General features: G+C 52.1%; 2 protein-coding genes across 3 annotated transcripts; both read left to right on the top strand.

The window, feature by feature from the left end:
* Positions 1 to 743: 743 nt before the first annotated feature.
* Dvl3 (dishevelled segment polarity protein 3) lies at positions 744 to 15,405 on the top strand. 2 transcript variants are annotated; one of them, XM_052158269.1, is made up of 15 exons: positions 744 to 1,145; positions 5,099 to 5,168; positions 5,595 to 5,716; positions 5,836 to 5,945; positions 6,127 to 6,259; positions 6,426 to 6,519; positions 6,754 to 6,823; positions 7,668 to 7,807; positions 7,934 to 8,010; positions 8,118 to 8,185; positions 8,319 to 8,468; positions 9,010 to 9,141; positions 9,312 to 9,479; positions 12,431 to 12,646; positions 12,734 to 15,405. In XM_052158269.1, exons 1-15 carry the CDS (start codon positions 985 to 987, stop codon positions 13,168 to 13,170), a joined length of 2,148 nt encoding a protein of 715 aa, XP_052014229.1. In that variant the 5' UTR covers positions 744 to 984; the 3' UTR covers positions 13,171 to 15,405. The 2 variants fall into 2 exon arrangements, with proteins under 2 accessions (XP_052014229.1, XP_052014228.1); XM_052158268.1 differs by having other exon boundaries at positions 745 to 1,145; positions 6,124 to 6,259.
* Positions 15,406 to 16,715: 1,310 nt separating this feature from the next.
* Positions 16,716 to 25,453, top strand: Ap2m1 (adaptor related protein complex 2 subunit mu 1). Its single transcript, XM_052158534.1, has 11 exons — positions 16,716 to 16,824; positions 19,148 to 19,264; positions 20,847 to 21,112; positions 21,884 to 21,966; positions 22,563 to 22,698; positions 22,813 to 22,954; positions 23,358 to 23,477; positions 23,569 to 23,704; positions 23,816 to 23,913; positions 24,242 to 24,353; positions 24,867 to 25,453. The coding sequence occupies exons 2-11, from the start codon at positions 19,191 to 19,193 to the stop codon at positions 24,999 to 25,001; spliced, it is 1,302 nt and encodes a 433-aa protein (XP_052014494.1). The 5' UTR covers positions 16,716 to 16,824; positions 19,148 to 19,190; the 3' UTR covers positions 25,002 to 25,453.
* Positions 25,454 to 25,750: the final 297 nt, after the last annotated feature.

Here is a 25,750-nt window from a genome sequence, read left to right as displayed (position 1 = left end):
TTTTTAAATACTTGGGGGTGGGGGGTTGGACGGGGTTTTCTCTGTGCAACCCTGGCTGTCCTGGAACTTACTCTGTAGACTGGCTAGCCTCCAATTCAGAGATCTGCCTGCCTCCCCAGTGTTTGAACTAAAGTAATATTCCACCACACCTGACTGCTTGCAGTCTTTCTTAACTCAATTATTTTCTTTCTTTTTCTTTCTTTTTTTTTTTTTTTTTTTTTTGAGAGAGAGGCGGTGGAGGGGGGAAGGGGGCTCCCTACATAGATAGCCCTGCTGTCCTGGAGCTGCCTCTGTCTCCTGAGTGCTGGGAATTAAAGGTAACCGCCACCACACCCGCTCAATCCATTTCTCGAACTACTTGTTCAAAGAAACGCTGAGATTACAGGGATTAAAAACTTGAACTTGCTCAGCCCTTAGGAACTTAGTACGGTCCGGTGACTGCAACTGTGCTGTCAGCAGAATCCAAAGATCCGAGTCGAAGCCACCCCCAACCCCCCGGGGATCCGGTTAGGTCTTTAAATCCATTCTTTTCTACAGTAGGTGACACTTATCTTCCCTCTCTCCCCGCCTGCCCGGGAGCCGGCACACCGTTCCCCCGGGCCCACCGGGTTGAGACCTCCAGTCCAGCTGCCTGAACCGGGAGCACAAGGAACCGAGCGCCGCCCTGCGGGTGAGCGGGCCGTCGGCGGCCAGCAGCCAGCGCGGCTCGGCGGCGGGGCGGGGCCGCGCTAGGCTCAGCCCAGAGCCGGGAGGGCCGCGGCCACCGGAAGAGTCGCGGTCGCCAGCCGAGCGCCGGGAGTGGGGAGCGGAAGCGGCGGCGGGCGGCGCTGGGACCCGGGAGCGGCCGGAGAACAAGGGAGCTGGCGCCCCGGCCGGCGGCTGAGCGGGGCTGAGCTGCGGGCCGCGCCGAGCGCCGAGCGCTGCGGGAGAGGCCCGGCCCCGCTGCCCAAGCAGGCCGCGCGCCGCGGGGCCGAGGCCGGAGCCATGGGCGAGACCAAGATCATCTACCACCTGGACGGCCAGGAGACGCCGTACCTGGTGAAGCTGCCCCTGCCCGCCGAGCGCGTCACCTTGGCTGACTTTAAGGGCGTTCTGCAGCGGCCCAGCTATAAGTTCTTCTTCAAGTCTATGGACGACGATTTTGGGTGAGGATGGCCCCCGCCCCGCCTCCCGGGAGCCCGGGTCGCTCCGCTGCTGGGGGCCAACGCGGCCAGTCCCTACTCCCCTCGCTGCACTGGTTTCTAGCCCCGCTTCCAGCAAGAGAGCGACTCGGTGACTTGGGACCCACTTGACTTTGAGGGACTCCCAGTCACCTCTTGGAGGCCTTGCCCCCCCTAGTCCAGCGGGACGGTCCTCCCTAAGCAATCGGTTCCTACCATTCAAGCCCCCTCACACCCACGGCCCCCAGAGGCATACATCCTTCCCACTCCAAGCCAAAGCCAGAGTTCCCAGTCTTTCCAGGTGCCACCATTTAAGCGTAGAGTTGAAGTATATTGACCCCCGGCCTGCCTGCCCGGTCCTCTGAGCTCTGCAACCCAGAGCCTTATTTGGAGTATGCTGTATCTAGGGCTAGAGCTGGTGGGACTTTGAACTGGAGAAGGAGTTGGGGGCTGTGCTACCAGACTGGATGCTGGACCTGATGTTTGTCACGCAGAGTCCCCTCTCCCCAGGGCTGATGGGGTGTTGCCTGACCCGGAGAAGGAGTTCTCACTAACCAGGTGCTGGGGCCTTTTCTTTCCTGATGGTCCCAGGAGAGATGTTGCAGAGGGCTTCAGAGCCTGGATGGGAAAACCAGGAAGGGCCTATTGGTGTTCTCTTGTCTTCCTGCCTACCCAGCTGCAGGGCTTTTGATGGGCAGTTTGGAAGCTGGGACTGCCCCTTTAAGAGAGGTTGGAATGTTGGAGCCTGAGGGTTCTGTAGCAGCTGGCCTGAGAGGGAGGTTGGGGGGGGGGGTGGGACACACACACACACACACACACACACACACCCCTCTCCAAGGGACTAAGGCTTGCCTACATTAACTGGACAGTGGGCCTAGAGACTATGGAGAACACACACACACACAGCCACTCCCTGGGCCCTTCGAGGCCTGAAGGTCCCTCTGATGTGCTTGCCTGAGGCCTACGCTGTACAGCTGAGGCCCCGGAGCTGGGTGAGGGGAGATGTTCTCTCCGTACATTAGTCTGGCTTCTCTCCCAAGGCCTGCCTTCCAAGTCCCAGGAGGCAAGCACCTTCTGTCTCCTGCCTGGCTTATTTGTCATTTTCTGCCCCGGCACTCATCATTCGATGGGCTCTTAAAAGTGTGTGTGTGTGTGTGTGTGTGTGTGTGTGTGTTGGACAGTGGAGAAAAGATCTGACTATTGCTGATTCTGATCTTGTCCTGGGATGAGACTCTTGTGTGGTAATGATTGTCTGACTTTAGTCTAGAATGGGCAAACCTGGTTGAAAGACCCTGAAAATGATCTATCTAGAACAACTGAGGATAGGAGGATGGTGTCTCAACCTGGCATGAGAGGAATAAAAATAGGGTCTTTCTTATTATCTGAAGAACTGGGATGATATTTCAGGGTATGCTAGGCCAGATGTCTTGAGGGATTAGAAGTCTTGTGTCTCCACCCCCACTTGCCTCCCATTCGGACCCCTGTAAGCTGCTTCCGTCTTTCCTGAGGTTGTCGTGGGAGCAAGCCTGACCACATAAGAGGCCCCCATAGCATCTGCTCACTGCTTGGGAATAGTTTTCTTTAAACCAACTATTGAACTAAGCGACATTTATCATGTGCCACTTTAAGCCGTTTGTATCTACCTGTGGTCCTTGAAGCACCCTTTGCAAAATATCTGTTGACTCCTCTACCAGGGCAGAGAACAATGGTAAGAACGAAGTGGATGTGATTGTTTGGCTCCCCCCCCTCACCCCCCCCCCCAGTCAGGATAGCAGGGGATCCTGTTGACGGCTTATTTCACTTTTATTTTACAAGCTCATCTCAGGGTTTCTTACAGTCTGCCTGATAGTGATGTAATTACTTGTATATCTTCCTTCTTTGAGTTATCAGACCAGTCTATGAAATAGGCAGGAATATTTCCACTTTGAAAATTAGGAGACTAGCCGGGCAGTGGTGGCGCACGCTTTTAATCCCAGCACCAGGGAGGCAGAGGCAAGTGGATTTCTGAGTTGGAGGCTAGGCTGGTCTACAGAGTGAGTTCCAGGACAGCCAGGGCTACACAGAGAAACCCTATCTTTAAAAAAAACAAAAAAACAAAACAAAAAAAGAAAAGAAAATTAGGAGACTAGAATGTAAAAGGCTTAAATAAAGCTGACCCTAGGTCACACAACTAGTAAATGACAGAATTTGTTTGGATATGGGGGACTCTCACTCTAAAATCTAAAGTCTGGATCACACCATTGTAGAGGTGGGTGTGTGGGTGGGTGTGGGTGTAGTTGTCAGGGACAGGGAGAGGGAGAACACAACACTGGTGAGGAATACTATGTGAGTGGCCATTTTATAGGCTTTCCCTCTCCAGAAGGATAGCAAGCCTTGGCAAACTGGGACTGCAGCCTGGCACTCAGGCAGCCTAGGCCAGTGACCCTGTCGACGAGAAAGAAAGCGTGTCAAAGGAGGAAGCCAGTTGCACCTCAACCTCAGGTTCAGAGTGTGAGGCCTAAGGATTCCCCAATTCTCAGCTGGTCTCCAAAAATATTGCTGAATATTGGTAGACTCAGCTCTATTAAATTACTTGGGGGAGTCAGGGAAACGGCTCAGTATGTAAAGACCATTGCCACCAGCCCTGACGACCTGAGCTCATCCTCAGAACCATAGAGTGGAAGGGAAAAAGCAACTTCCGAAAGCTGTCCTCTGACCCCCACACACACACACACACACACACATACACACACATGCGCGCGCACACACACACACACTAAAATATAATAAAGTCTTTTCAAAGAAAAGAGGATATATTTAATGTGTGAGGCGGCTCTTACTAAATTGGAGAGTCAGTAACTAGTTTTTATTATATTCCTGGGCCGTACCTGTCATCTAAGAATCCCATTTACCGGGATACGACGAAGGCTGGTCAAGTGAAATGCAGTCTCTAAGGCGGGAGAGCTACTGGGTGGTAGCACTGACAGCTGAGCCTGTGCTTACCTGACTAAGTGTGAGACAGAAAGGAGAGGACAGGTCTGGAGACGGCTATGGAGCCCGGGTGACCAAGCGCTGCCGCGGCAGGTTAGGATCTGAAGACCAGCTGATCATCAAGAGTCAGCAGAGGCCTGCAGAGCATCGGTGACCCTCTAGAAGGAGAAAAAACACGTAGTATGGAGTGTGAAGCGGGACCTAGAGGCCCGTAGGTCACGTGTACCCTCCCTCTTGAGGCCAGGTTACCATGCAGGGCTTCAAACTTGGGGAACCCAACAGCCAGATTAGTAGGTCTGGGCTGTTTTCTAGACATGGTAGGCAGATGGAGCTGGTGGGGAGGACAGTCACAAGGAGCCAGCCCCTCGCCCCTCTGAGTCGGGGGACGAAGCCTCACAGCTCCTGCACGCTCAGCGTGTGTCTCCCCAGGCTATGGACACATTTGTCTAGCTCAGTGTTCCACAGTTTCCATTCCCACTCTGGTTCTAAACCATCGTCGGTCAGTCACTGAATGCCTTCTCTTCCTAGTTCCTTTAAACTTCCCTTCCCACAGCTCTCTAAACCAAGTATTCTAGTAACAAAAAGAATAGTAAGGATTGCTCTCTTTGGAGGTCAGAGGGAAAGGAAAGTCACGTTGGACATAGGACGAACACCCTGGGGGTTCTGAGTGTGCCATGTGACCAGTATAATTTCCAGTCACCTGAGGGCTGAGCGGGGACTCCAGCGAGGCAGTTGGCCCAGATCCCGCCCACCAGAGGGATGGCCCAGGCCATAATGTGTGCTTTCTACTTCCAGCTTCTCCCCACAGTTCCTGCCTCTTGGTCCGACTTCCTGGAGGTGCTAAGAGGCTGCCCCCAGTCCCTCCTCACAGCTCAACAGGCTTGTGTGGATGGCGTGATCTCACACTTAGGGTCAAGGACAGCTTTCCTACATCTGAAGTGCCCCCTGACATCCCCCTTTCCCTGCAGGGTGGTGAAGGAAGAGATCTCGGACGACAATGCCAAGCTACCCTGCTTCAATGGCCGGGTGGTGTCCTGGGTAAGGAGCCCTCAGCTCAGCTTCCAGCTGCATCCTGGCATTGGCCAGGGGAAAAACGGCTCGGCTGGGACTGCCCTGGTGATGTTATGCCTTCGTATCTGAATCTGCCTTTAGTTTTCTAATCATTTCTTACCTGGATTCTTCAGTCTTTAAGGACATGTGAAAAAACAGTGGAGGGAGAAAGATTCAAAGATCTCCTGTGTCCATCCAGATACCTGCTGCCACCTGGCATCCTCTGACCTCTGTGCTCTGCCCTAACTCTGCCTCAGAGACCCATGCCTGCCAGCCCCTCTCCTGACACAGCTGCTCAGCTGCCCTCGCATGGCCCCTTCTTTTCTGTCTCTTCTGTTCGGTCTTTCGTACCCTGCTGGAAGCAACATCTTGCTTTTCCTTGGCACTGCTGTGACCACTCATTCTTTCCGGCAGCTGGTCTCTGCTGAGGGCTCACACCCAGAGCCAGCCCCTTTCTGTGCCGACAACCCGTCAGAGCTGCCACCTTCAATGGAACGCACTGGAGGCATTGGGGACTCTCGGCCCCCCTCCTTCCAGTAAGTGTTTCTTGAAGGTGGGAATGGCCCGTGGGGAAGGAGCAGCTCAGTTCAACCCAGGGCCGGGAAGGGAACCCCCAGCCTTCACTCTTCTCCACCAAGTCCTCTCTACCCTTTAGCCCTCATGCTAGTGGGGGCAGCCAGGAGAACCTAGACAATGACACAGAGACCGACTCGTTGGTGTCTGCCCAGAGAGAGCGGCCCCGACGGAAGGATGGCCCAGAGCACGGTGTGTATTCCCACTTCGGCTCCTCCCTGCGGACTCCAGCCCCCACCTCCTTACTACCCTACTTCCTGGGTTATGGATATGTCTGGGCCCTGTTCAGCCCCGGGCTTGCCTGCCTCCTATCCCTGCGTTGTGCCCTGCTTTGAGCCTTGTATGGACCCAGCTGTTATCTCCCTCGCAGCAGCCCGGCTCAATGGAACCACAAAGGGCGAGCGGCGACGGGAGCCGGGCGGCTATGACAGCTCATCTACACTCATGAGCAGCGAGCTGGAGACGACCAGTTTCTTTGATTCAGATGAGGATGACTCCACCAGCAGGTGGGGCTTGGCTTTCATAGGTACAGGGATGGGAATGAGGGGAAGTGACCCATGAGGAAGTCTGAACCCTGCTGATTGTTCACCTCTGGAGGGACCAGGGCTCTACTGTGCCTCCTATGAGGAAAGGATGGGCCAGCCTGGTGGGGAACGACTTTGGGCCCTACAGGTTCAGCAGTTCCACGGAACAGAGCAGTGCCTCGCGCCTGATGAGAAGACACAAGCGGCGGCGACGGAAGCAGAAGGTCTCCCGGATTGAGAGGGTATGGGTTCTTGGATGTGCAGGAGGAGGAGGCAGTGGTTAGACTGTGGGTCCTTCCTAGGCATTCCCACAGCCCGCTCTTCCTTGGAGCCCATCTCTTTGGTTCAGTGTTTGGAACCTTGGGGGTTAAGGGTGGTGTACTGAGGAGGACCCGGGTGGGGGACCCCGGTGGGAGCACCACACCCCATCCCCACTGCGCATGCGCCCTGCTGCTCACAGCCCCCATCTCTTCCAGTCCTCCTCCTTCAGCAGCATCACCGACTCTACCATGTCTCTCAATATCATCACAGTCACCCTCAACATGGGTGAGTCCGGAGAACGCTGTCAAATGCCTATGCTGGGGACAATGAGGGCCTTTGGGAAACACAACATACATATTCTGAGGTTTGGAGTGGGATCTCAGTATAGTACAAAGCTCTAGGTTCCATATGCAATACAAGAAGAAAAAGATAGGTTTCCTATTCTGCAGTTGCGCTTCTATAAATACTGACTGAGACATCATACGACCATTTCAGTATTTCAGAGTCAGAGCTGTATCAGGTAAACACAGAACTGGGAGCAGAGCGCGGCACCTTGGGAGGCTTCCTGGGGGAGGCGTCCCTGCTCACCTTGCTATTTCGTACTTCAGTACTCTCTGACTTCTGACTCTAAAAGATAGCTAGTGCCTGGTAAGAGGGAGGGCTCAGCAGGTGGGCCTGCCGCTGGCCTGAGGCTGGACCGGAGTTCAACCCTAGAACCTGCATGGTAAAAGGGAAGGCCAACTCCTAAAAGTTACCCTCTGACCTACACACACACACACACACACACACACAGAGGAGCGACACATGAGTGCCTTCTACAACAAAAGTGTAATAAAAAAAAGTAAAGGCAGCTAAATATAACTGAAAAAGCTTTAACTTGGAACTTAAATCTGAGTTTGCTTCCTGCTGCTAACTGTCTTAGAAAGGTCTCTTAGGTCTTAACTGTAAAGTGTGTTCAGAGTCTCACTATCAGTAGGAAAATTGAAAGTGTGTCTTTGTGTACACTGTACAGTAATGTTTACGTGGTTAGTGATATCAGCTGCTGCCCCTTTCTGCCCTGTACTAACAAGGGGATGGGGATTTGGGTAGGAATCCTGCCCTTCTCAAGGTGTTAAATTATTCCCTGCAGAAAAGTATAACTTCTTGGGCATCTCCATTGTGGGCCAGAGCAATGAGCGAGGTGATGGGGGCATCTACATTGGCTCCATCATGAAGGGTGGGGCTGTGGCAGCTGATGGACGCATTGAGCCAGGAGATATGCTACTGCAGGTATCATCAACTACCCTGGGCGGGAGGAGAGTGACAAGTCCCTGCAGTCTGGAGGAAACCCTCAACCCCAGCTCCCCGTCCATCCCCCGAGCATTCCGTCTTCTCACTCCTAGCCCTCTTTCTCAGGTAAATGAGATCAACTTCGAGAACATGAGTAACGACGACGCAGTCCGAGTACTTCGGGAGATTGTGCACAAGCCAGGGTATGAACGGAATGGGATTCTGGGGAAGATGGGCGAAGGCAGCTCTGGCAAGAGACTTGGTCTGGCCTTCATACATCCTGCCTTTACTAGGACAACCTTGTTTTCAGGCCCATCACTCTGACTGTAGCCAAGTGCTGGGACCCAAGTCCTCGTGGCTGCTTCACATTACCCCGGAGTAAGTAAACAAGGGATTTATCCCTGAAGTTGGTGTTGGCTTATGTAAGGTATCCTCCTCCTCTCTTCTCCTTCCATGTTCAGCACCGTGACAGGCAGGGTGGGCAGCCTGTGACTCCTCATCCTCCCTGTAGGTGAGCCCATCCGTCCCATTGACCCTGCAGCCTGGGTCTCTCACACTGCGGCCATGACAGGCACCTTCCCCGCATATGGCGTGAGCCCCTCCCTAAGCACCATCACCTCCACCAGTTCCTCCATCACCAGCTCCATCCCCGACACAGAACGTGAGTATTCAAACCTGTCCCTGGACCCCGCAGACAAGGCCGGGTGGGAGGATTGATGAGGACCCCTCGTGTGCATCAGGGAGAGCCTTTGAGGGGCCTCTACTCATTCCAGAGGCCTCACACCACAGCCCTTCCCCAGTGAGCACTCAGAGCCTCCCTGAACATTGCTTTTTAACGTGCGGTGAGTGCCCATAAAGCCTCAGTTTCTTCTCATACAACGGGGCTACTGGAATATACTTCACCAGGTTCCTGTGGGGTTTGATAAGAGGTTCTAACTAGAACATTGGTACTGTGTGGCACGAAGGAACTACTCAGTTTTACTGTCATAATGTGTATGTGCTTAGGTACCTTCATGAAATCACTGAGTCATTCTTTCCCATGTCCTTGTGAAGACACTAATCTATTCATTTTTACAGGAGGGGAAACTGTCCCAGGAGGTGACGTTGGGCTTGTCATTGTTGAGTGGGAGAACTAGGATGCCACTCCTGTTTTCCCAACTCCACAGTGCCTCTTTGTCTCACTACTCTGCCCCTTCCCCCAGGCCTAGATGATTTCCACCTCTCCATCCACAGTGACATGGCGGCCATCGTGAAAGCCATGGCCTCCCCTGAGTCAGGGTTGGAGGTCCGAGACCGCATGTGGCTCAAGATTACCATTCCCAATGCTTTCATCGGTGAGAGAGCCTTACTACAAGATGAAGGACAGGTTGTGGAGACTTGGAATAGGGCAGGGTGGGGGACCCAAGAGCCTTGGGCTACTCCTTTGGGTTGTTGTTACTCGCCCTAGCCTCCTAGCTTCTGTGAAGCCAGAGGAACCCAAATCAACTGGCAGCTTTGTCCCCAGGCTCCGATGTGGTGGACTGGCTGTACCACAACGTGGAAGGATTCACCGATCGGCGGGAGGCCCGCAAGTATGCTAGCAACCTGCTGAAAGCTGGCTTCATCCGCCATACGGTCAACAAGATCACCTTCTCCGAGCAGTGCTACTACATCTTCGGGGACCTCTGTGGCAGTACGTGTCGTCCCACCACCTTCCCCGCCCGCCTCGTGTGACCTAATACCCTCTGTGTAGCCAGCTTGACTCTGAACTTGCAGCAGTTCTCCTGAGTGATGAGATACAAGTGTGTGCCTCCACCACACCCAGAATCCCCACCTTCTTGTCCCCTGGGTGGGAGTAAGGAGGAGCTCTGATATGACAGCTGACTCCAGGGAACCTTTGCTGGGTTCTGGCTCAGAGCTTGAAGGCCCTACAGTACGAGTAGCCCACTCTAGCCTTCCCATCTCCCTGTGGAGCCTTCCTCTCGCTAACTGCCTGTCCTGTGCTTGACATGGTGCCAGTGGTTTCTGAGGTGTCACCTGCCATCCCACTCAGCCTTTACCTTGTAGTGGGGGTGGATGCTATCCATGTTATCAAGTGAAGAAATGGGTTTATTGTGTAGAATAGTCTACGCCAGGGCTCACAGTTAGAAGCAAAGGAGATAGGCTTTGGTTGCAGGTCTTCTGACTCTAGTCCCCACTGTTCTGAGCTGCTCCAAATACACAATGCTTCAAAAAATGTGGTCTCAGCAAGACCACACAGCACCTGCCCTTAGTTCACAAACCAAGAGGTACTACCACCAGGTCAGGATATGGATGGCAAGGGAATCCTGGTCTTTCTAAGAGCCCGGGGAGGAGACTTTACCACGGTGTGAAGCTGGAGAAACTGCCAGGGTCAGGTTGCAGAGGACTTTACAAGCCCTGTACTGAAGAGTTGTGTTGTCAGCCTGAGAGAGTGCAGAGCCGTTGAACGTGATCCCTATGGAGATCTCCTTTCCTTTTTGGCCTACAGGGGACCTCACACAGGCATTGCTGTTCTGGCCAGCAGCTGAGTCCTAGCCCCATCGGCCGCCGTTGGCTGACACTGATCTAAGTCAGGATGCTTCTGGGACTCAGCGTCTGGTACTACAGAACACCATCTCTTGGTAGAGGGTGGGGCTCCTGGCCCTTGGCAGCTCTCGGAGAGCTTGATAGGACTTTTGGACTCTGACAGTTCTGAGTTCAAATCTTACTGTTACTGTGATCACAGTAGATGCTTTAGCTTCTAAGTCCAAGGTAGAAGTAAGATAGAACTCATCCCATAGAGATGTCTAAAGTATAACATAATGTGTGTAAACTCACTTGGAATAGTGTGTGACCCACAAGAAGTGCTCCATAAAAGTTGCCAGCCATTCATATATTTAACTGATTATAGGATGTGCTTTTTATTTTCACATTCCATTATCTGAAATTGGATATATCTTCCATTAATAGTTTAGTAGACTCATAGAAACGGGTTATTGTTGTCATTGTTAGCAGACATCAGCCCAGGGCCCGACATCTTGAGACATACAAAGCTTTCAAGACAGCTATAGCAGTTTTGCTCAAAGGTGTTTATTTCCTGGGCAGGTGGGTCCTCCACTGAGGCCACCCAGACTCGGCTCTGTGTGCTGACAGAAACGCCTTTTCCTTCTTGGAGGCCACAGTCTGCAGAGCGGGGAGTATGGCAGGCTCAGTGAAGAGCTATGGCTCACTCTGGAGTTTATCTGGAGTTTACCGTTGGCCTCTAGAAGCACCTTACAGGCTAAAGGCACCAACAGGTCTTTGAGTGAGGCCACTGCGTTCCTTCATTGGCACCATGCTGCCACGCACTTTCATACCCTGGCTTCTTCCTGCAGAGCCGGCTGGATCACCTTGGGCTTGGAGGAAGATCCAATGGTGTAGATGGCCTCTACCGGCAATTATAGCTTTCTTAGAATCCAGGTGCATGTGAGCAGGCCACAGGCAGGTAATCAGTCCTAGTAGCCCATTTTTCTCCCTTCATGGAAGTTCTAGCTCTTGAGAGGACTGCTTACCTTTAGGAAGTACACAATTTCAAAAATGGCAGAAATTCATGAATAGTGACCTAGTGCCAGGTCTGGCTGCAAGCGGGACCCATGGCGCAGAGGCACACACATTTATCCTCTCTGGACTTTTGTTTCCTTGCCTACAGAAGTAGTTATTACCTTGTTCGGGGACTGCTTTGTAGTGTGCTTAGTGAGTCGTGGTACAGTTCCCGGAGGGCCCTAGTACTTCAGCCGTCCACACTCTCCAACTCAGTTCCCTCTCAACCAAAGGAAAAAATGGCAAAATAAGAGGTGAGGTGTACTCGGGCGGTGGTGGCGCACTCCTGTAGTCCCAGCACTTGGGAGGCAGAGGCAGGCGGATTTCTGAGTTCGAGGCCAGCCAGCTCTACAGAGTGAACTCCAGAACAGCCAGGGCTATACAGAGAAACCCTGTCTCGAAAAAACCCAGAGAAAAAAAAAAGTGAGGTGTGGGTATGTGAATTTGATTTTGTTTTATTTTTGCTCTGTTTTTGTTTCATTTGGGAATTTTTATTTTTCATTCATTCATTTATTTATTTAGGGTTTTTGTTTTTGAGACAGGGTTTATTTATTTATTTATTTATTTATTTGGGGTTTTTGTTTGTTTTTCTAGACAGGGTTTCTCTGTGTAGCCCTGGTTGCCCTGGAACTCACTCTGTAGACCAGGCTGGCCTCAAACTCAGAAATCCGCCTGCCTCTGCCTCCCAAGTGCTAGGATTAAAGGCGTGCACCACCACTACCCGGCTGTCTTTATTTTTCTTTTCTTGTTTTTGGTTTTGTTTGAGACTGTGTGATAGTGGAACCCAGACTGACTTCAAACTTACCATGTAGTCTAGGTTGGACTCGAACCCATACCAGGTTTCTTGCCTCAGCCTTCCCATTACTTTTGGAGAAACTTTGAAGGTATTGGGAATTAGATGTGGGGATTGGCTGTAGAGCTATTAAGAGTGCCCAAAGAGATCTGTAGGCCTCCGGTTCTGGCCATAAACTTTAACACTGTTGCGTGCAGTTCATCTTTGGCGGGAGACCTGATTGTGGGTGTGTTACCACAATAGACCAGTTAACTTGAGTCCTCTTCCCACAGACATGGCCAACCTATCCCTTCACGACCATGATGGCTCCAGTGGCGCCTCTGACCAGGACACACTGGCTCCTTTGCCGCACCCAGGAGCTGCCCCTTGGCCTATGGCTTTCCCTTACCAGTACCCACCACCTCCGCATCCCTACAACCCTCACCCAGGCTTCCCAGAACTGGGCTACAGCTACGGTGGGGGCAGCGCCAGCAGTCAGCACAGTGAAGGTAGGTCCGACAGACCCAGCCAGAAGGACGGGCAGGGAGCCCGGGCCACCTCTGCACCTCCGTCCTGGGCCCGTGTGTTCCCTGCAGGCAGTCGGAGCAGTGGTTCCAACCGAAGTGGCAGCGACCGGCGCAAGGAGAAGGACCCAAAAGCGGGGGACTCCAAGTCAGGTGGCAGCGGCAGCGAGTCAGACCACACCACACGCAGCAGTCTGCGGGGGCCCCGGGAGCGCGCACCGAGCGAGCGCTCAGGCCCGGCGGCCAGCGAGCACAGCCACCGCAGTCACCATTCACTGACCAGCAGCCTGCGCAGCCACCACACGCACCCGAGCTATGGCCCACCCGGTGTGCCCCCTCTCTATGGTCCCCCGATGCTGATGATGACCCCGCCGCCGGCAGCCATGGGGCCCCCAGGAGCCCCTCCAGGGCGTGACCTGGCCTCGGTGCCCCCGGAACTGACGGCCAGCAGACAGTCCTTCCGCATGGCAATGGGAAACCCCAGTGAGTTCTTTGTGGATGTGATGTGATCAGGGCCTCTCACCCTCAGCCTGCAACCCCATCTCCATCAGTCGGCCTTTTTTTTTTTAACTTTGGTACCTGAAAGGGAAATAAATGGAACTAACTGCTACTGCTTGCTGGTAGCAGCAAGGATGAGGGTCTCTACTCATCCATGCTACAGCCCCTAACCTGCCTCTAGCCCAGCTGGTGCCTCTGCCCACTAACCAGCCCCCATTTCACCCAGTTCCGGATTTCCCAGGATTTTTCATGTCCCCAGCTCTGCACTGCTGGTGTTAACTCCTGCTGCTCCACTCACATTCAGGAGCTGGCCCCAGCGGTGCCACACCATCAGCCCACCCTTTCCCTCCTCGGCATCCTCTGCCCGCCTCCTTAGGCATGTGTAGAGATCTTGACATTACCCCACCATACTGACACCAAAAAAGGTCTTCCCTACCTAACTGTCCTGCCTGCTGCTTCAGACCTTCACCCTACAGCTGTAGCCACCTATAGTAGGCATCTGTGCTGTCTGTCCCTGCCTGGACCTAGCTCCAATCAGAAGCCCAGAGAGCCTCTCCTCAGGTGCCAAGGCCACTAGTGGCTTCCAGGGACTATCTCTGCTGGCCTGGAGCCCCATCTGCCTGTCCTGTGTGCTGGCTCCCTGAGATCTAACCTACTAACCACAGGCTTATCTGACTTCTGAGCCTGAAACACTTTTCTTCTTTTTTCTTCCTTCAAACTTCCCTGGGCCTGGAGCAGCCAAGAATTTCGGGCTCTTTGACTTTCTGTGAGTCCCCAGGAAAGGGAGGCCCAGCCTCCAAGGAGACCAGGAACTCTGCTTCAGAAGCTCCTCAGGGGCTTCCCAAGGATGTCCCCTCACACCCACACGACAAGGTCACACATAGAAATACATACACATCTGAGTCTGTCTGTCTGTCTCTCTCTCTCTCTCTCTCACACACACACACACACACACACACACACACGCTTGTACATGCCTGCCTACACAAGTTTACATAAGCCTCAGGGCTGGTCCCTGACCAGAGGGCTGGACCCTTTTCCCACGCCATCTCCTAGATAGTGGGGCTGGTCCCTGACTGCCCTCTCCCTTTCCTGCTAGCCCTTAAGTTTCCCACATGTTCCCAATACCTCGGCACTTGGATAAAGCCCAAAAGTGGGGCTCCACAGAGGGCTCTCCGGTAGCCGTAGGTCCCTCCCCACTTCCCTCCTGCCCACACAGCCCTATGCCTGCTGCTTTCATCCTCACCAGGAAACCTGGGGACACAGGCCAGTTGAAGCTACACAAGCAGACAACTGGAACTTCCAAACAGTTCCAATTATTTTTTAAATTGTTTTCTACCTTAAATCACAATTTTCTCCTTAAAACTCTGCTATAAACTCTGACTTATCCAGACTCTTAAATTCCCAGGGCAAGGGTGTCAGCTGGGGACATAGCTCTGTAGTGTTTACCTACCATGGCCCAGCAAATGTTTCTTCCCATCAGGATGTCCTTAGCCCAGGTTTGGGGGCAACTTGAGGTAGGGATATTTTGACATTCATTCATTTAACTGTTTCCTGGGATTGTAATGAACAAAGGGCTATGTTAGAAGCATGATTCGATCTTAGCTGTCTTTGGTTCTCTCTGACTCTGGCTTTTCCTGTTCTCTGGGGAATCCCTCATCAGTGCGCACGCATGCGCTGGACACCAGTGCTCCTGTTATTCCATCCTTGGCTCACATCTCTTTCTTTCCCACTTCCACGACATCGCCATCCACTCTCTTCTTAAGCAGTTGATTCGCTGGCCACTTCTAAATCTGGATCCAACCCAGCTGCCTCTTTAGATCTGTTTTTATTACTCACTGAACATCTCCACAGGCATGTCCATAATAGTGATGTAGTATTCCTCTTGAATTCCTGTCCTGGTGACCCTCATCACAAGGTACACCTACACGGTGTTAGCATCACATACCCTTCTGCTCTGACACTCTGAAGCTCCACTGCTCATCCCCCTTTCTTAATTTACAGAGCATGGGATTTGGAGTCAGGGTGGTTTAGGCTTGAATTCCGGCTCTATCATTTTTGGTTGTGTAATAGAGTTATTTAACCTCTCTGGAGCCTCAGTCCTCCCATATGTAAAATGATAATAATACCTACCTCACAGGGTTGTTGTGAGGATTTAAATTAGATATTGTACGAAAAGTGCCTAGCACAGTGCCTGGCACACAATAGAGTAGGTGCTCAATAAATGGTAGCTATTATTATTATTATTACTATTATTATTATTACTATTACCATTATTACTAATTTACTGCAAACCGGCAAACTTTTAGGGTCTGTTGGGAAGAGAAAGCTTTTGCAAAGATAGACATGAAGCCTTGAATGGTGGCACAAGGGTTCGAAGTTTGTGGGGTTTGGCTTCTGGAAGGAGGTGGCTAGGAATAGTAGGGTTAGCAACCAGATTTAAGCCCCACCACCTTTTTTGCCATAGACGTCTCTGACCTGGTTAGATTTAAGCACCACCACCTTCCTCTCTGCCATAGACGTCTCTGTCTCCCTGAAAGCAGAACCAAATTTTCCTGATTTTGTCAAGAGTCAGACAGCCGTTTGTGTCCACATTGGCTCTGCCTTGTTCTCTCAGTTTGGGTATCATAAATCTTTTTCTTTCTTCTTTTTTGGTTTTATGAGACAGGGTTTCTCTTTGTAGGCCTGGCTGCCCTGGAACTTGATCTGTAGACCAGGCTGGCCATGAATTTAGAGATCTGCCTGCCTCTGCCTCCCCAGCGCTGAGATTAAAAGCATGCGCCACCACTGCCCAGTTGAGAAATGGGATTTTAAAACCCCATACCCAGCTAAGCTGGGGTGAACAGCAATTAGGGTCTCTTATGTGGCCTGGGCTGCCTCGAAACTCCCTATTTAGACCTGGCTGGCGTCAAACTCACAGAGATGCTTTTGCCTCTGCCTCCGGAGCTCTGGGATTAACAGCATACGTCACCAGCACACAGAAGTCGCAGATTTAGCTGAGGAAAACACTAACGTTTTGCCAAGAATTAGTGTCTTCCTTCTCAGCTTTTCTGTTTGGATAATTATCCCTGAGAAAGGGCTTAGTCCTATCCTGGAAAATATGTAAAACCTTGGTAGACTCAAACGTGGTGTTAAACAGTACATTTAGAAGTAACAAGCTTATGCCAAGTTGTCTTTGAAACGTGAGTACAACCACTCTCCGAAATCTGGAGACAATAAAAGACTATAGTAATTCAAAATTTACAGTTGGTTTCGACAAACAGTTTTAGTCTCCTAAAGCGTACCTCATTTAACTAGGAACCAGAAGAATCGCAGAGACTTCACTTCCCGTGATTCTCAGTGAAGCAAATAATGGGTGGAGTGTACCGACGCGTGTTGCCTGCTAGACGCACTAAGGCCAACGTCGGCTCTGTCTTGAAGGCTGTCGGTAGTTGTAGTTTTACTAAACCTAGGGAGCTCAGATGTGTCAGCTTGAAAGCTGCGGGGACTGTCGGGATTTGTAGTCGCCGCTGGAGGCGAACGCGCAGGCGCAGCTGCGATCGGGGCGGGGCGGGGCGGGAGCACTGCAGTGAAAGCCGAAGCAGCAGACAGGCAAGCTGGGGGCGGGCGGACATCTTGGGATCCGAGAGTGGCCAGGCCGGCCTTGTGGGAGCTGCTGACTCCAGGTGAGCTGGGAAGCTTGACTTAGAGGTCCTTACTGGACAGCGAGGGTACCGTGGTCGCCTGCCCTGCCCTGCAGTGCGCTGGGTGGAAAATTGCCCGCACCCGGGAGTGGCCTCAGCCTTCAGACCCGGGAGGGAGCAGACGACCGGGCGGGGGTGCCTTGGGCGCGATTGCAGCAAGGGCGGGGAGCGACGCCCTCCAGTGACCCGCTGGGCGTCTCCCGGGAGAGACACGGGCGGAATCCTAGAGCAGGGGACGCCGCGCGGCGCCCCATCCCTAGAATCCTGACAAGTGCTCAACCCCGAGGTTTCCCTTTTCCCCCATCCCCCAGGACTTTGACATCCCCTGGTGCCACTCCCTTGGACATTGACAGGTCTCTCTCGAACACTGAGAGATTCTATCCTCCTGGTTTACCCCCACGGCTCTTCTACCTCAGACCTGTGTCAACCCCCGCATCCCATGGTGACATCTCCCCGGCCTAGATGTCTCCTCCCTCTGCTGAGAAAATTCCACCAGCCCCTCATGCTTCACTAACAGAAAAGTAGGCCTTGTCTCTCAGCTTTCTCTTTTTCTACTGTCTCTTTTCGCCGTTTTTCCGCTCCCCCCAAGCTTCTATGACCTTTGCCATAGGAGAACTTTAGGGACACCCACTGCTGTATTTGATGCTTTGGGGTCATCCTGGTCTTTTGCTAGCAATTACAGCTAACCGTTCCCTTAACTGAATATTCCATTTCTGTCCAGGACATACACACACACACACACACACACACGCTGCCACCACCACCAGCCCGGTTTGATACCTGTGGACTTGGCCCTTTGCTCAGAGATCAACCTCTATTTTGCATTTTCTTTCTCACCTTCTTTGGAGTGTTGAGATAAGTGTGTCCACCACCTAAATTGACTTGTCATTGGGCTTCAAGGGTTAACTTTTCAGTTTCAGAAAGTCTATTAAACTAACCTCTGTGAAATTAATACCTCGGCTAATCCAGAAAATCTACAATCAGATTAACCCCTTTGTTCAAATATTCTAACTTAATTTTGACCCAAATAATTTGGGCAGCTGAGGCCTTCTGTTACCCCTACCCATTGCTTAAGAAACACCAGGCCAAAAGTGACCGACCTGGCAGATCCAGAGTCACAGTTGAGATGGCTGGATTAATGCTACATACAGACCTAGTTTTTATCACACTTCGACATTTTGAAAAGACAATAAGTAGAAATAACTGTAAAAGGGGGCTCAGCGTTTAAGAGTCCTTACTGCTCTTCCAGAAGACCTGAGTTCAGGGCCCAGCATATGTCATTTGGCTCAGGACTGCCCTAGCTCAGGCTTGGAGGGTGGAAGTCAGTGTTCCATCAGACACCTAGCTTCTACACTCACAACACACACACTGGCGTGTGCCTACGTAACAATAAAAATGAAATCTTTTTTTGTTTTGTTTTTTTTGTTGTTTTGGTTTGGTTTGGTTTGGTTTGGTTTTTTTTTGTTTTTTTTCAAGACAGGGTTTCTCTGTGTAGCCCTGGCTGTCCTGAAACTCTGTAGACCAGGCTGGCCTCAAACTCAGAAATCCACCTGTCTCTGCCTCCCAAATGCTGGGATTAAAGGTGTGCACCACCACTGCCCGGCAAAATGAAATTTTTTAAAGAAGAACTTATTAAGTTAGTAGTAAACAACTTGGATCCCTGAAGCCTTGTTTGTCAGGGGCCTCTGTCCTTTGCCTGCTTATCTCTGCCTGGGAAAGATGTGCCTGCTTCAGCCACATTCCTGGGTCTGTGCTAGAGCCTGAGGGCCTCTTCTCTCCACCCCCACCTCAGCCTCCACACCCTTTCCTGGAATGTGTAGACTTCTAGAGGGTCATGCTCTGCGGCCTTCTTGGAAGGGTAGTGCTTGCTCTAAAGGTTATGCCTGGCAGGCCCAGGCCCAAGCCAACTAGAGTAATCCCTACCGCCATTCCTGCATTCGCAGGCAAGCCTTCTCTGTGACTCACGGGATGTAGCCTCGAGTGAGAGTCTGCACAGTAGGGGGTTGAAAAGAATCCTTGCTGAGCTCTGCATTGTGACAAAGAGATGCCGGTTGCTTTCAAAGCTGGGTAAAATGGCCTAAATCCTGGGCCCCACACTCTTAAAGTGCTGTCTCTTATCCGATGTGGAATAAACAGGAACTGGAGCCTCGCTGAGTGAACAGGAGGGGCTTCCTTCGGAGGGCTGCAGGGTCACTTGCTACAGGACTGGGGGGTGGAGGGGCGACAAGCCTGTAGAGCCCTACTGGTGTGGGCAAGGGTTCCAAATATTTCCCTTTCCCTTCCTTCCCCCCCCTTTCCTACCTAGGTCTGTTCTCAGAGCAATGGGTCACAGAGACTGAGCTGCCACCATGATCGGAGGCTTATTCATCTATAATCACAAGGGGGAGGTGCTTATCTCCCGGGTCTACAGAGATGACATCGGGTAAGTCCCTTGGCTGAGCATGCTGTGTTCCAACCTCCCTGTTGCCTCCGCCTGAGCATGCAATATAGCCTGGTTCCCATTGGGGGCTGGCTAGCTGCTGGGCTGCGGGCCTCGAAAGACACCTCCACGCCCTAGGGTTAGGAATTCCTGCCCTTCCTAGGTCTGGTGGCTGAAGCCTAGTGCTTGTGCCTGGTCAGGTTGACTCTTTTAGGAGGGGGCACTGTCTCCAGTGGTGTAGCTAGTGTGTGTCGGGGATACTAATCCATCTAAATCTCACTTTCAAATCCTTCTCCTGTTGAGAGCCGTCCCTAGATCCCCTTCAGACCTCTCTTTGGTCTGTTGACTCAGCGGTCTTCAGTCCTTCTGGGCCCTCCCTGGTTGTGAACAGGCTCGCTGCGCTCTGTGGGTCCTGCTGCTCTTGTAGTTCATCTGGGTGGACCTGGATAGCTCCTGAGACCTCAGGCCTCACCGAGTCACTGCAGCCTCACTTCTCGCTGCTTCACACTCGGGCTCCTCCTGACTAAGAGCCCCTCCGCTGTGTAACCCGACGCTAGGCTCCTGTGTTTCTTCCTGCCTTGGTTTTTTTTCTCAAACGAGCTTGAGATAGATAGTCTCAGAATAGCCTATGGTAGCTCTCCTGCCTTCTCGCCTCCCCGGCTGATGGGCTAGCCTGGTGGGAAAGCTAACCTAGACTTTGTGGCAGTGCCTAGCCTAAGTGAGCCTGGCTGGTTCCACCCCTTCCTGCTCCTCCCACCCCGGATGGAACTGGTTTATGCCACGGCTGGGCCACTTGGCACCTGCATGCCTTAGTGTACTCTCTACCTGTTGCCTGTCTTGTCTGCTTCTCCCTCACGGTATGTGCTGCCCGCCTTGGTGTGTTGTGTGTCGTCTAACCCTCTCTCTCCTTGCTGTCACTCTCCTCCTTGCTGACGTCATTTCTCTCATCCCATCTCATTGGCTGATGTAGCAATAGGTAAGCAGCCTGTGAAGCTGCCGCTCAGGTACAGGCGGGTCGAGGGTCCTGCCCCCCAAATTGTTTTCCTTCATCATTTTTCATCCCTTTAACTTCAGGAATCAGACCTTAGACAAGAAGTGGGTGGCACAGTCCATAGCCCCTCTCACCCTTTAGGGTAGAGTCTTCTGAGGTCATACTAGTTTTGTTCAACCCCCCAGAGGAGCTGGCTTTCCCCACTGGTGGGCCCAACAGAGATCTCTCTCTGCAGACCAACAGAGATCTCTCTCTGCAGACCTGGAACCTCCTGGAAAGCTAGAGCGGGGAGAGCTGGGGTGTATCTGGGAAAGTCAAGTCAGGCCTAGGAGTCAGTTTAATAACACTACTGGCATCCTTCCGTCATTTTCATTTGACTTCCCCTTCTAGTAGCAGGCCAATGTAGAACCTCTTCCCAGGACCCTGCTGGTGGTATAAGAAGGGGAGCCCTAGTGGTTTAGGCTTTGACCTGTGGATATATGTCAGATTTCATGTGGCATAGAGGGAGGGTGGGACTGCCAGCATCTGTAGGTGATCCTCATGGGGTGAGGTCTACTCAAAGACTGAACAGCCTCTTCGCATCTTTCCCCTTAGGAGGAATGCTGTGGATGCCTTTCGGGTCAATGTCATTCATGCACGGCAGCAGGTGCGCAGCCCTGTCACAAACATCGCTCGCACCAGCTTCTTCCATGTTAAGCGGTCCAACATCTGGCTGGCCGCAGTCACCAAGCAGAATGTCAATGCCGCCATGGTCTTCGAATTCCTCTACAAGATGTGTGATGTAATGGCTGCTTACTTTGGCAAGATCAGTGAGGAGAACATCAAGAACAATTTTGTGCTCATATACGAGCTGCTGGATGGTGAGGAGTTTGGGGATTGGTGGCTGTGGTGGGGATTAACCTAACTGGGAGGGATCTGGAGAGTCCAGCATACTCTGACCCTTGTTCTCTTGGGTAATGATCTCTGTGTCCCTGATACAGCCAGTCTAAATCTATAACTAAAAATTGTCTTAGAGTAGAATATGAAAATAGGCCAGTTTGAAGTTTTGGTCTTTGCTGAGGCTAGGACCTGACAGGTTTGGTGACCCAGCTCTCATCTCAGAGCTCCCTCAGAGCCTGGAGAGGAGGAAGTCCTGTGGGTCCCTTGGTTGTCCTCTGTGGTCTTGTAGTTTCTGAGACTACTTCCCTTTTACCACCATCTGTTTTCTGAAGAAAAGGAGGGCTCAGGGTTTTTTATCCTCTTACCCAATGACCATGTGCCTTTCCTATGATTTATTTTTTTTACATTTGAAAAGTTATATTTTCTTATGAACAACAAATTATAAGCTGAAGACTCTAAACTAGAAAACTTTGCTGTAGATCTGTGCAGCATCAGAACCTGTTCTAGACAGGCCAGAGGAAGGGTTGGGATGAAGGAGCCTTTGTTTTCTCCAGAAACTAGTTAATTCCCTTCTTTTTGTTTTTGTTTTTGTTTTGTTACTGAAACAGGGTTTCTCTGTATAGCCGGCTGTACTGGAACTGGCTCTGTAGACCAGGCCAGCCTCTTAACTCAGCCACCTGCCTCTGCCATCAGAGTGCTGGGATTAAAGGCGTGCACCCCAATGCTGGGCTATAATTCCCTTCTTTTTACAGAGATTCTGGACTTTGGCTACCCACAGAACTCAGAGACAGGTGCACTGAAAACCTTCATCACTCAACAGGGTATCAAGAGTCAGGTACTTAAATGAATTGTATAGAACACAGGTGGGATGGACCCCAAACTCCTTTCCTTCCTATTTATCCCCAGTCTTTTTCTAGCTGACTCATGAGCTTGCCCTTGACAAGAAGTGCTGGCCTCAGCCCTCCTGCCATGACTGCAGGCCTTTTTTGCTCTGGGTTGCTCCCCTGCCTCAGAAGCTGCTAAGTCAGCATCTCTATTACCAGGGATATAGCTCAGCTGGTGATCTCTGTTACCAGGAATATAGCTAAGCAGGAGTCTCCTCCGGGAGGGCAGGGGTGTGACTGCTCTGTCTTCTCCTCGGAGGGCAGGGGTGTGGCTCCCCTCAGACCCAAGCCTCATAGCTTTCTCCCTTTGTTTGCTTACCATGCTGCTTCCTGTTGGCACCTTGCTGGCTCTGCGGCTTCTAGCATCAGGTAAGTTGTCCCCACACTTCTCTCACTGCACTCTGTTCTGTAGATCCTTCCCTGTAACAGTTGTGAGGAAGAATGAGTTACAGAGTAATCAACAGGAGGGAGAGTGACATGATACGGTAGGGAGAGGGAACTGGGAGGGGGGAGGAATGAGATTATCAGCCACCTCTACCCCATATAGACAAAAGAGGAACAGTCCCAGATCACCAGCCAGGTGACCGGGCAGATTGGCTGGCGCCGGGAAGGCATCAAGTATCGCCGGAATGAGCTCTTCCTAGATGTCCTGGAGAGTGTGAACCTGCTTATGTCCCCACAGGGTAAGTGTCTTCTCGTGATGGAATGGGGGGCGGGGGCAGGTGCAGCTGAGGGGACGGGGTAGGTCCTGGCCTGTCAGCTTGGCTTAGCTGTCCCGTTTCTCTGTCCGTCACCAGGGCAGGTGCTGAGTGCCCATGTGTCAGGCCGGGTGGTGATGAAGAGTTACCTGAGCGGCATGCCTGAGTGCAAGTTTGGAATGAATGACAAGATTGTCATCGAAAAGCAGGGCAAAGGCACAGCTGATGAAACAAGCAAGAGGTACCTGAGTCTGGGAGCTCAAGGGACACAAAGATGGGCAAGCCTTTGAGAGTGCAATGAGGCCTAGTGAGGCCCAGATTCCCTTTGGAGTTCATTTCTGCTGGAATTGCTAACTGTCCTTCCACGTCTTCCTTGGCCAGTCACTCTTGGTATCAGTGATAAGACATGAAGGGACTGTCTTTGTCCTTGGGGAGAAAGCAAGCTCCTTTGTTGGGTCCCCAGCAACAAAGTTCTCAGGTGATAAGGAGCCAGAAGGCTCTTCCACACCTCAGACTGTGGGGCAGGGAGTTCCAAGTCAGAAAGCTGTGTTCTGGAAGTGTCCCGTAATCTGTGTGGGTAGCCTGCTATGGCCTGGTCTGTTAGTCTGACATGCACTGGCCCTTTGCCCTCCTCCTGTTTACAGCGGTAAGCAGTCGATCGCCATTGATGACTGCACCTTCCACCAGTGTGTGCGACTCAGCAAGTTTGACTCTGAGCGGAGCATCAGCTTCATCCCTCCTGATGGAGAGTTTGAACTCATGAGGTGCCATGGGGGTGTGGAGGAGGCAGGGGGTGCACCTGGAAGAGAGTGGGCCTGGGCCTGTGCTATCACGTGTTCTCTCCTCCCTCCAAAGATACCGTACTACCAAGGACATCATCCTTCCTTTCCGGGTGATCCCATTGGTGAGGGAGGTGGGACGCACCAAGCTGGAGGTCAAGGTGGTCATCAAGTCCAACTTCAAGCCCTCACTTCTGGCCCAGAAGATTGAGGTGAGGACTGGGGACTTGGGAGAGTGAAAACCTGTCTGGGGGAGAAAAGGCAGCTCGATGGTCCAGCTCCGCCCAGAGCTCACTGACTGGTGTGGTGTCGCTCGCTCCTAGGTGAGGATTCCAACCCCACTGAACACAAGCGGGGTGCAGGTGATCTGCATGAAGGGGAAGGCCAAGTACAAGGCCAGCGAGAACGCCATCGTGTGGAAGTGAGTCTTCCGGAGGCCATGGGCAGGCTTCCCATAGTGCACCTCCTGTCCTCAGTGTGGGTGTGCTTACAGGGTGAGGGAAGAGTGCATGCTTCTCCAGGGTCCTGTGCTTGTGTTGGTGTGCATGCGTGAGTGCGTATGTATGTGCGGGTGTGTGGATCTAATTTTCAAGATGTTCCCACTGGCCCTTGTCGTCTTGTGTCTGAAGCATACAGTCTGGGTGAAGGAGAGAGCTTACCCATTTGTCTATGAAGAAACTGCAGCCCCAAGTGCTGGAGGTGTAACAAACTACCATAGCCCCTGCTGCCCATTTCCTCTGTGTTCCTAGGATCAAACGCATGGCGGGCATGAAGGAATCACAGATCAGCGCAGAGATTGAGCTCCTGCCCACCAATGATAAGAAAAAATGGGCTCGGCCCCCCATCTCCATGAACTTTGAGGTATGGCAGAGGACGGGGGTGGCGCAGTGGCTGGGTGTGATGGGAGAGGGAGACTCTACTTCCTAGGAGTCAGGGACCTGGGCCTAGGTTGAGAAATATCTTGAATTGATAGACCCATTCCCTTTTAATAGAAATTGGCATTTAAACTGACTAAAGGCTTTGACTAAGTATCACAAAACAGTTCTTGAGAAACATTTGCTGTGTGTGAATAACACTTTATTTTGAGGTCCATAGTATTGACAGGGATAAGTATGTTCAGTGGTAGTTCTCCAGCTAAGTAGAACTAAAGTTCTATTTAGTTCTATTTTATTCAGAGGTAATGCTCTTGCAGCCTAATGATTAGAGGAATAGTTTTATCCTCACAACTGGTGTCAGCTTCAGATGTCTCCTCGTGAATTCCCTTTACACCAGTCATTGAGAAGCACCTGTGGTAGATGAAGTCGCTGAGCCATGGCACTTGCTAGTGCTGTGATAGAAAGGCCATATTCCTAACTGGAGCTGTCCTCTGCCCAGGTGCCATTCGCGCCTTCTGGCCTCAAGGTGCGCTACTTGAAGGTATTCGAACCGAAGCTGAACTACAGCGACCACGACGTCATCAAATGGGTGCGATACATTGGCCGCAGTGGCATTTATGAAACCCGCTGCTAGCTGCCTAGTTGCAGCTGGCCACCTCCCTCCCACCCTTCCACAGGTCCAAGTACCCCAGTGGCCGCTCACCAGTGTCGTTGCTCCCTCCTGCTCTGCTGCCTTCCTTTTCCAACAGCCCCGAGGATAGGTCTGAACCAGCCACATCACGGTGGCACTGCTCAGGCAGTGCCTGGCTTCCTGGGAAGGTGGCTTTTGAGGCTTCTCTTCCGTCTGTCCTGGCTTAGTGCCAGGCCCTGAGTTTTGTGAACAAAGCCAGGTGGTCCCCTCTTCTCTTTACCCTTGTGGCCACACTCTGCAATGGGAAGGCTGACTCCCCCTCACCTCAGAGCTCCCCCAAAGGCCAGTAACGGATCCCCAGTCTGTAGTCCCTACTCTGCTTTGGGATAGTATGAGCTTCATTTTGTACACGTGTGACTTTGTCCAGTTATAAACCCAATAAACGGTAGAGTGGAGTCGCTGGCTAAGTGTTAATGGGGCTGTCGGGCCAGTCTGGTGGGCTGTTGTACTCCATGAGCTCTGGCTGTCCTGGAACCTGTGTGTAGACTGGCCTCAAACCAAGAGCTCCTGACCCTGACCCTGAGTGCTGAGATGAGAGTGGCACCACCATGCCAGGCTGCTTGTAGCTCTCTGGCTGACCTGGACATCACTGTCTACCAGACTGCCCTTGGATTTCAGGTGATCCCGGTGCCTCTGCCTCCCAAGGGCTGCCATTACAGGCATGGGCTCTACTCCACAGTTTGCTCTGAGAT

This window comes from Apodemus sylvaticus, chromosome 15 (assembly GCF_947179515.1).
Source record: "Apodemus sylvaticus chromosome 15, mApoSyl1.1, whole genome shotgun sequence".
NCBI classification, from domain to species: Eukaryota; Metazoa; Chordata; class Mammalia; order Rodentia; family Muridae; genus Apodemus; species Apodemus sylvaticus.
Note: the sequence above shows the minus strand (reverse complement) of the source record. Positions and strands in the feature narration are given on the sequence as shown.

Coding starts and splice junctions, on each gene's coding strand:
- Dvl3 (XM_052158268.1), top strand. CDS start 985: ATGGGCGAGACCAAGATCATCTACCACCTGGACGGCCAGGAGACGCCG. Junction 5,169..5,594: donor ATGGCCGGGTGGTGTCCTGG/GTAAGGAGCCCT, acceptor TCTTTCCGGCAG/CTGGTCTCTGCTGAGGGCTC. Junction 7,808..7,933: donor CAGGAGATATGCTACTGCAG/GTATCATCAACT, acceptor CCTCTTTCTCAG/GTAAATGAGATCAACTTCGA.
- Ap2m1 (XM_052158534.1), top strand. CDS start 19,191: ATGATCGGAGGCTTATTCATCTATAATCACAAGGGGGAGGTGCTTATC. Junction 19,265..20,846: donor GTCTACAGAGATGACATCGG/GTAAGTCCCTTG, acceptor CTTTCCCCTTAG/GAGGAATGCTGTGGATGCCT. Junction 22,699..22,812: donor CCTGCTTATGTCCCCACAGG/GTAAGTGTCTTC, acceptor GTCCGTCACCAG/GGCAGGTGCTGAGTGCCCAT.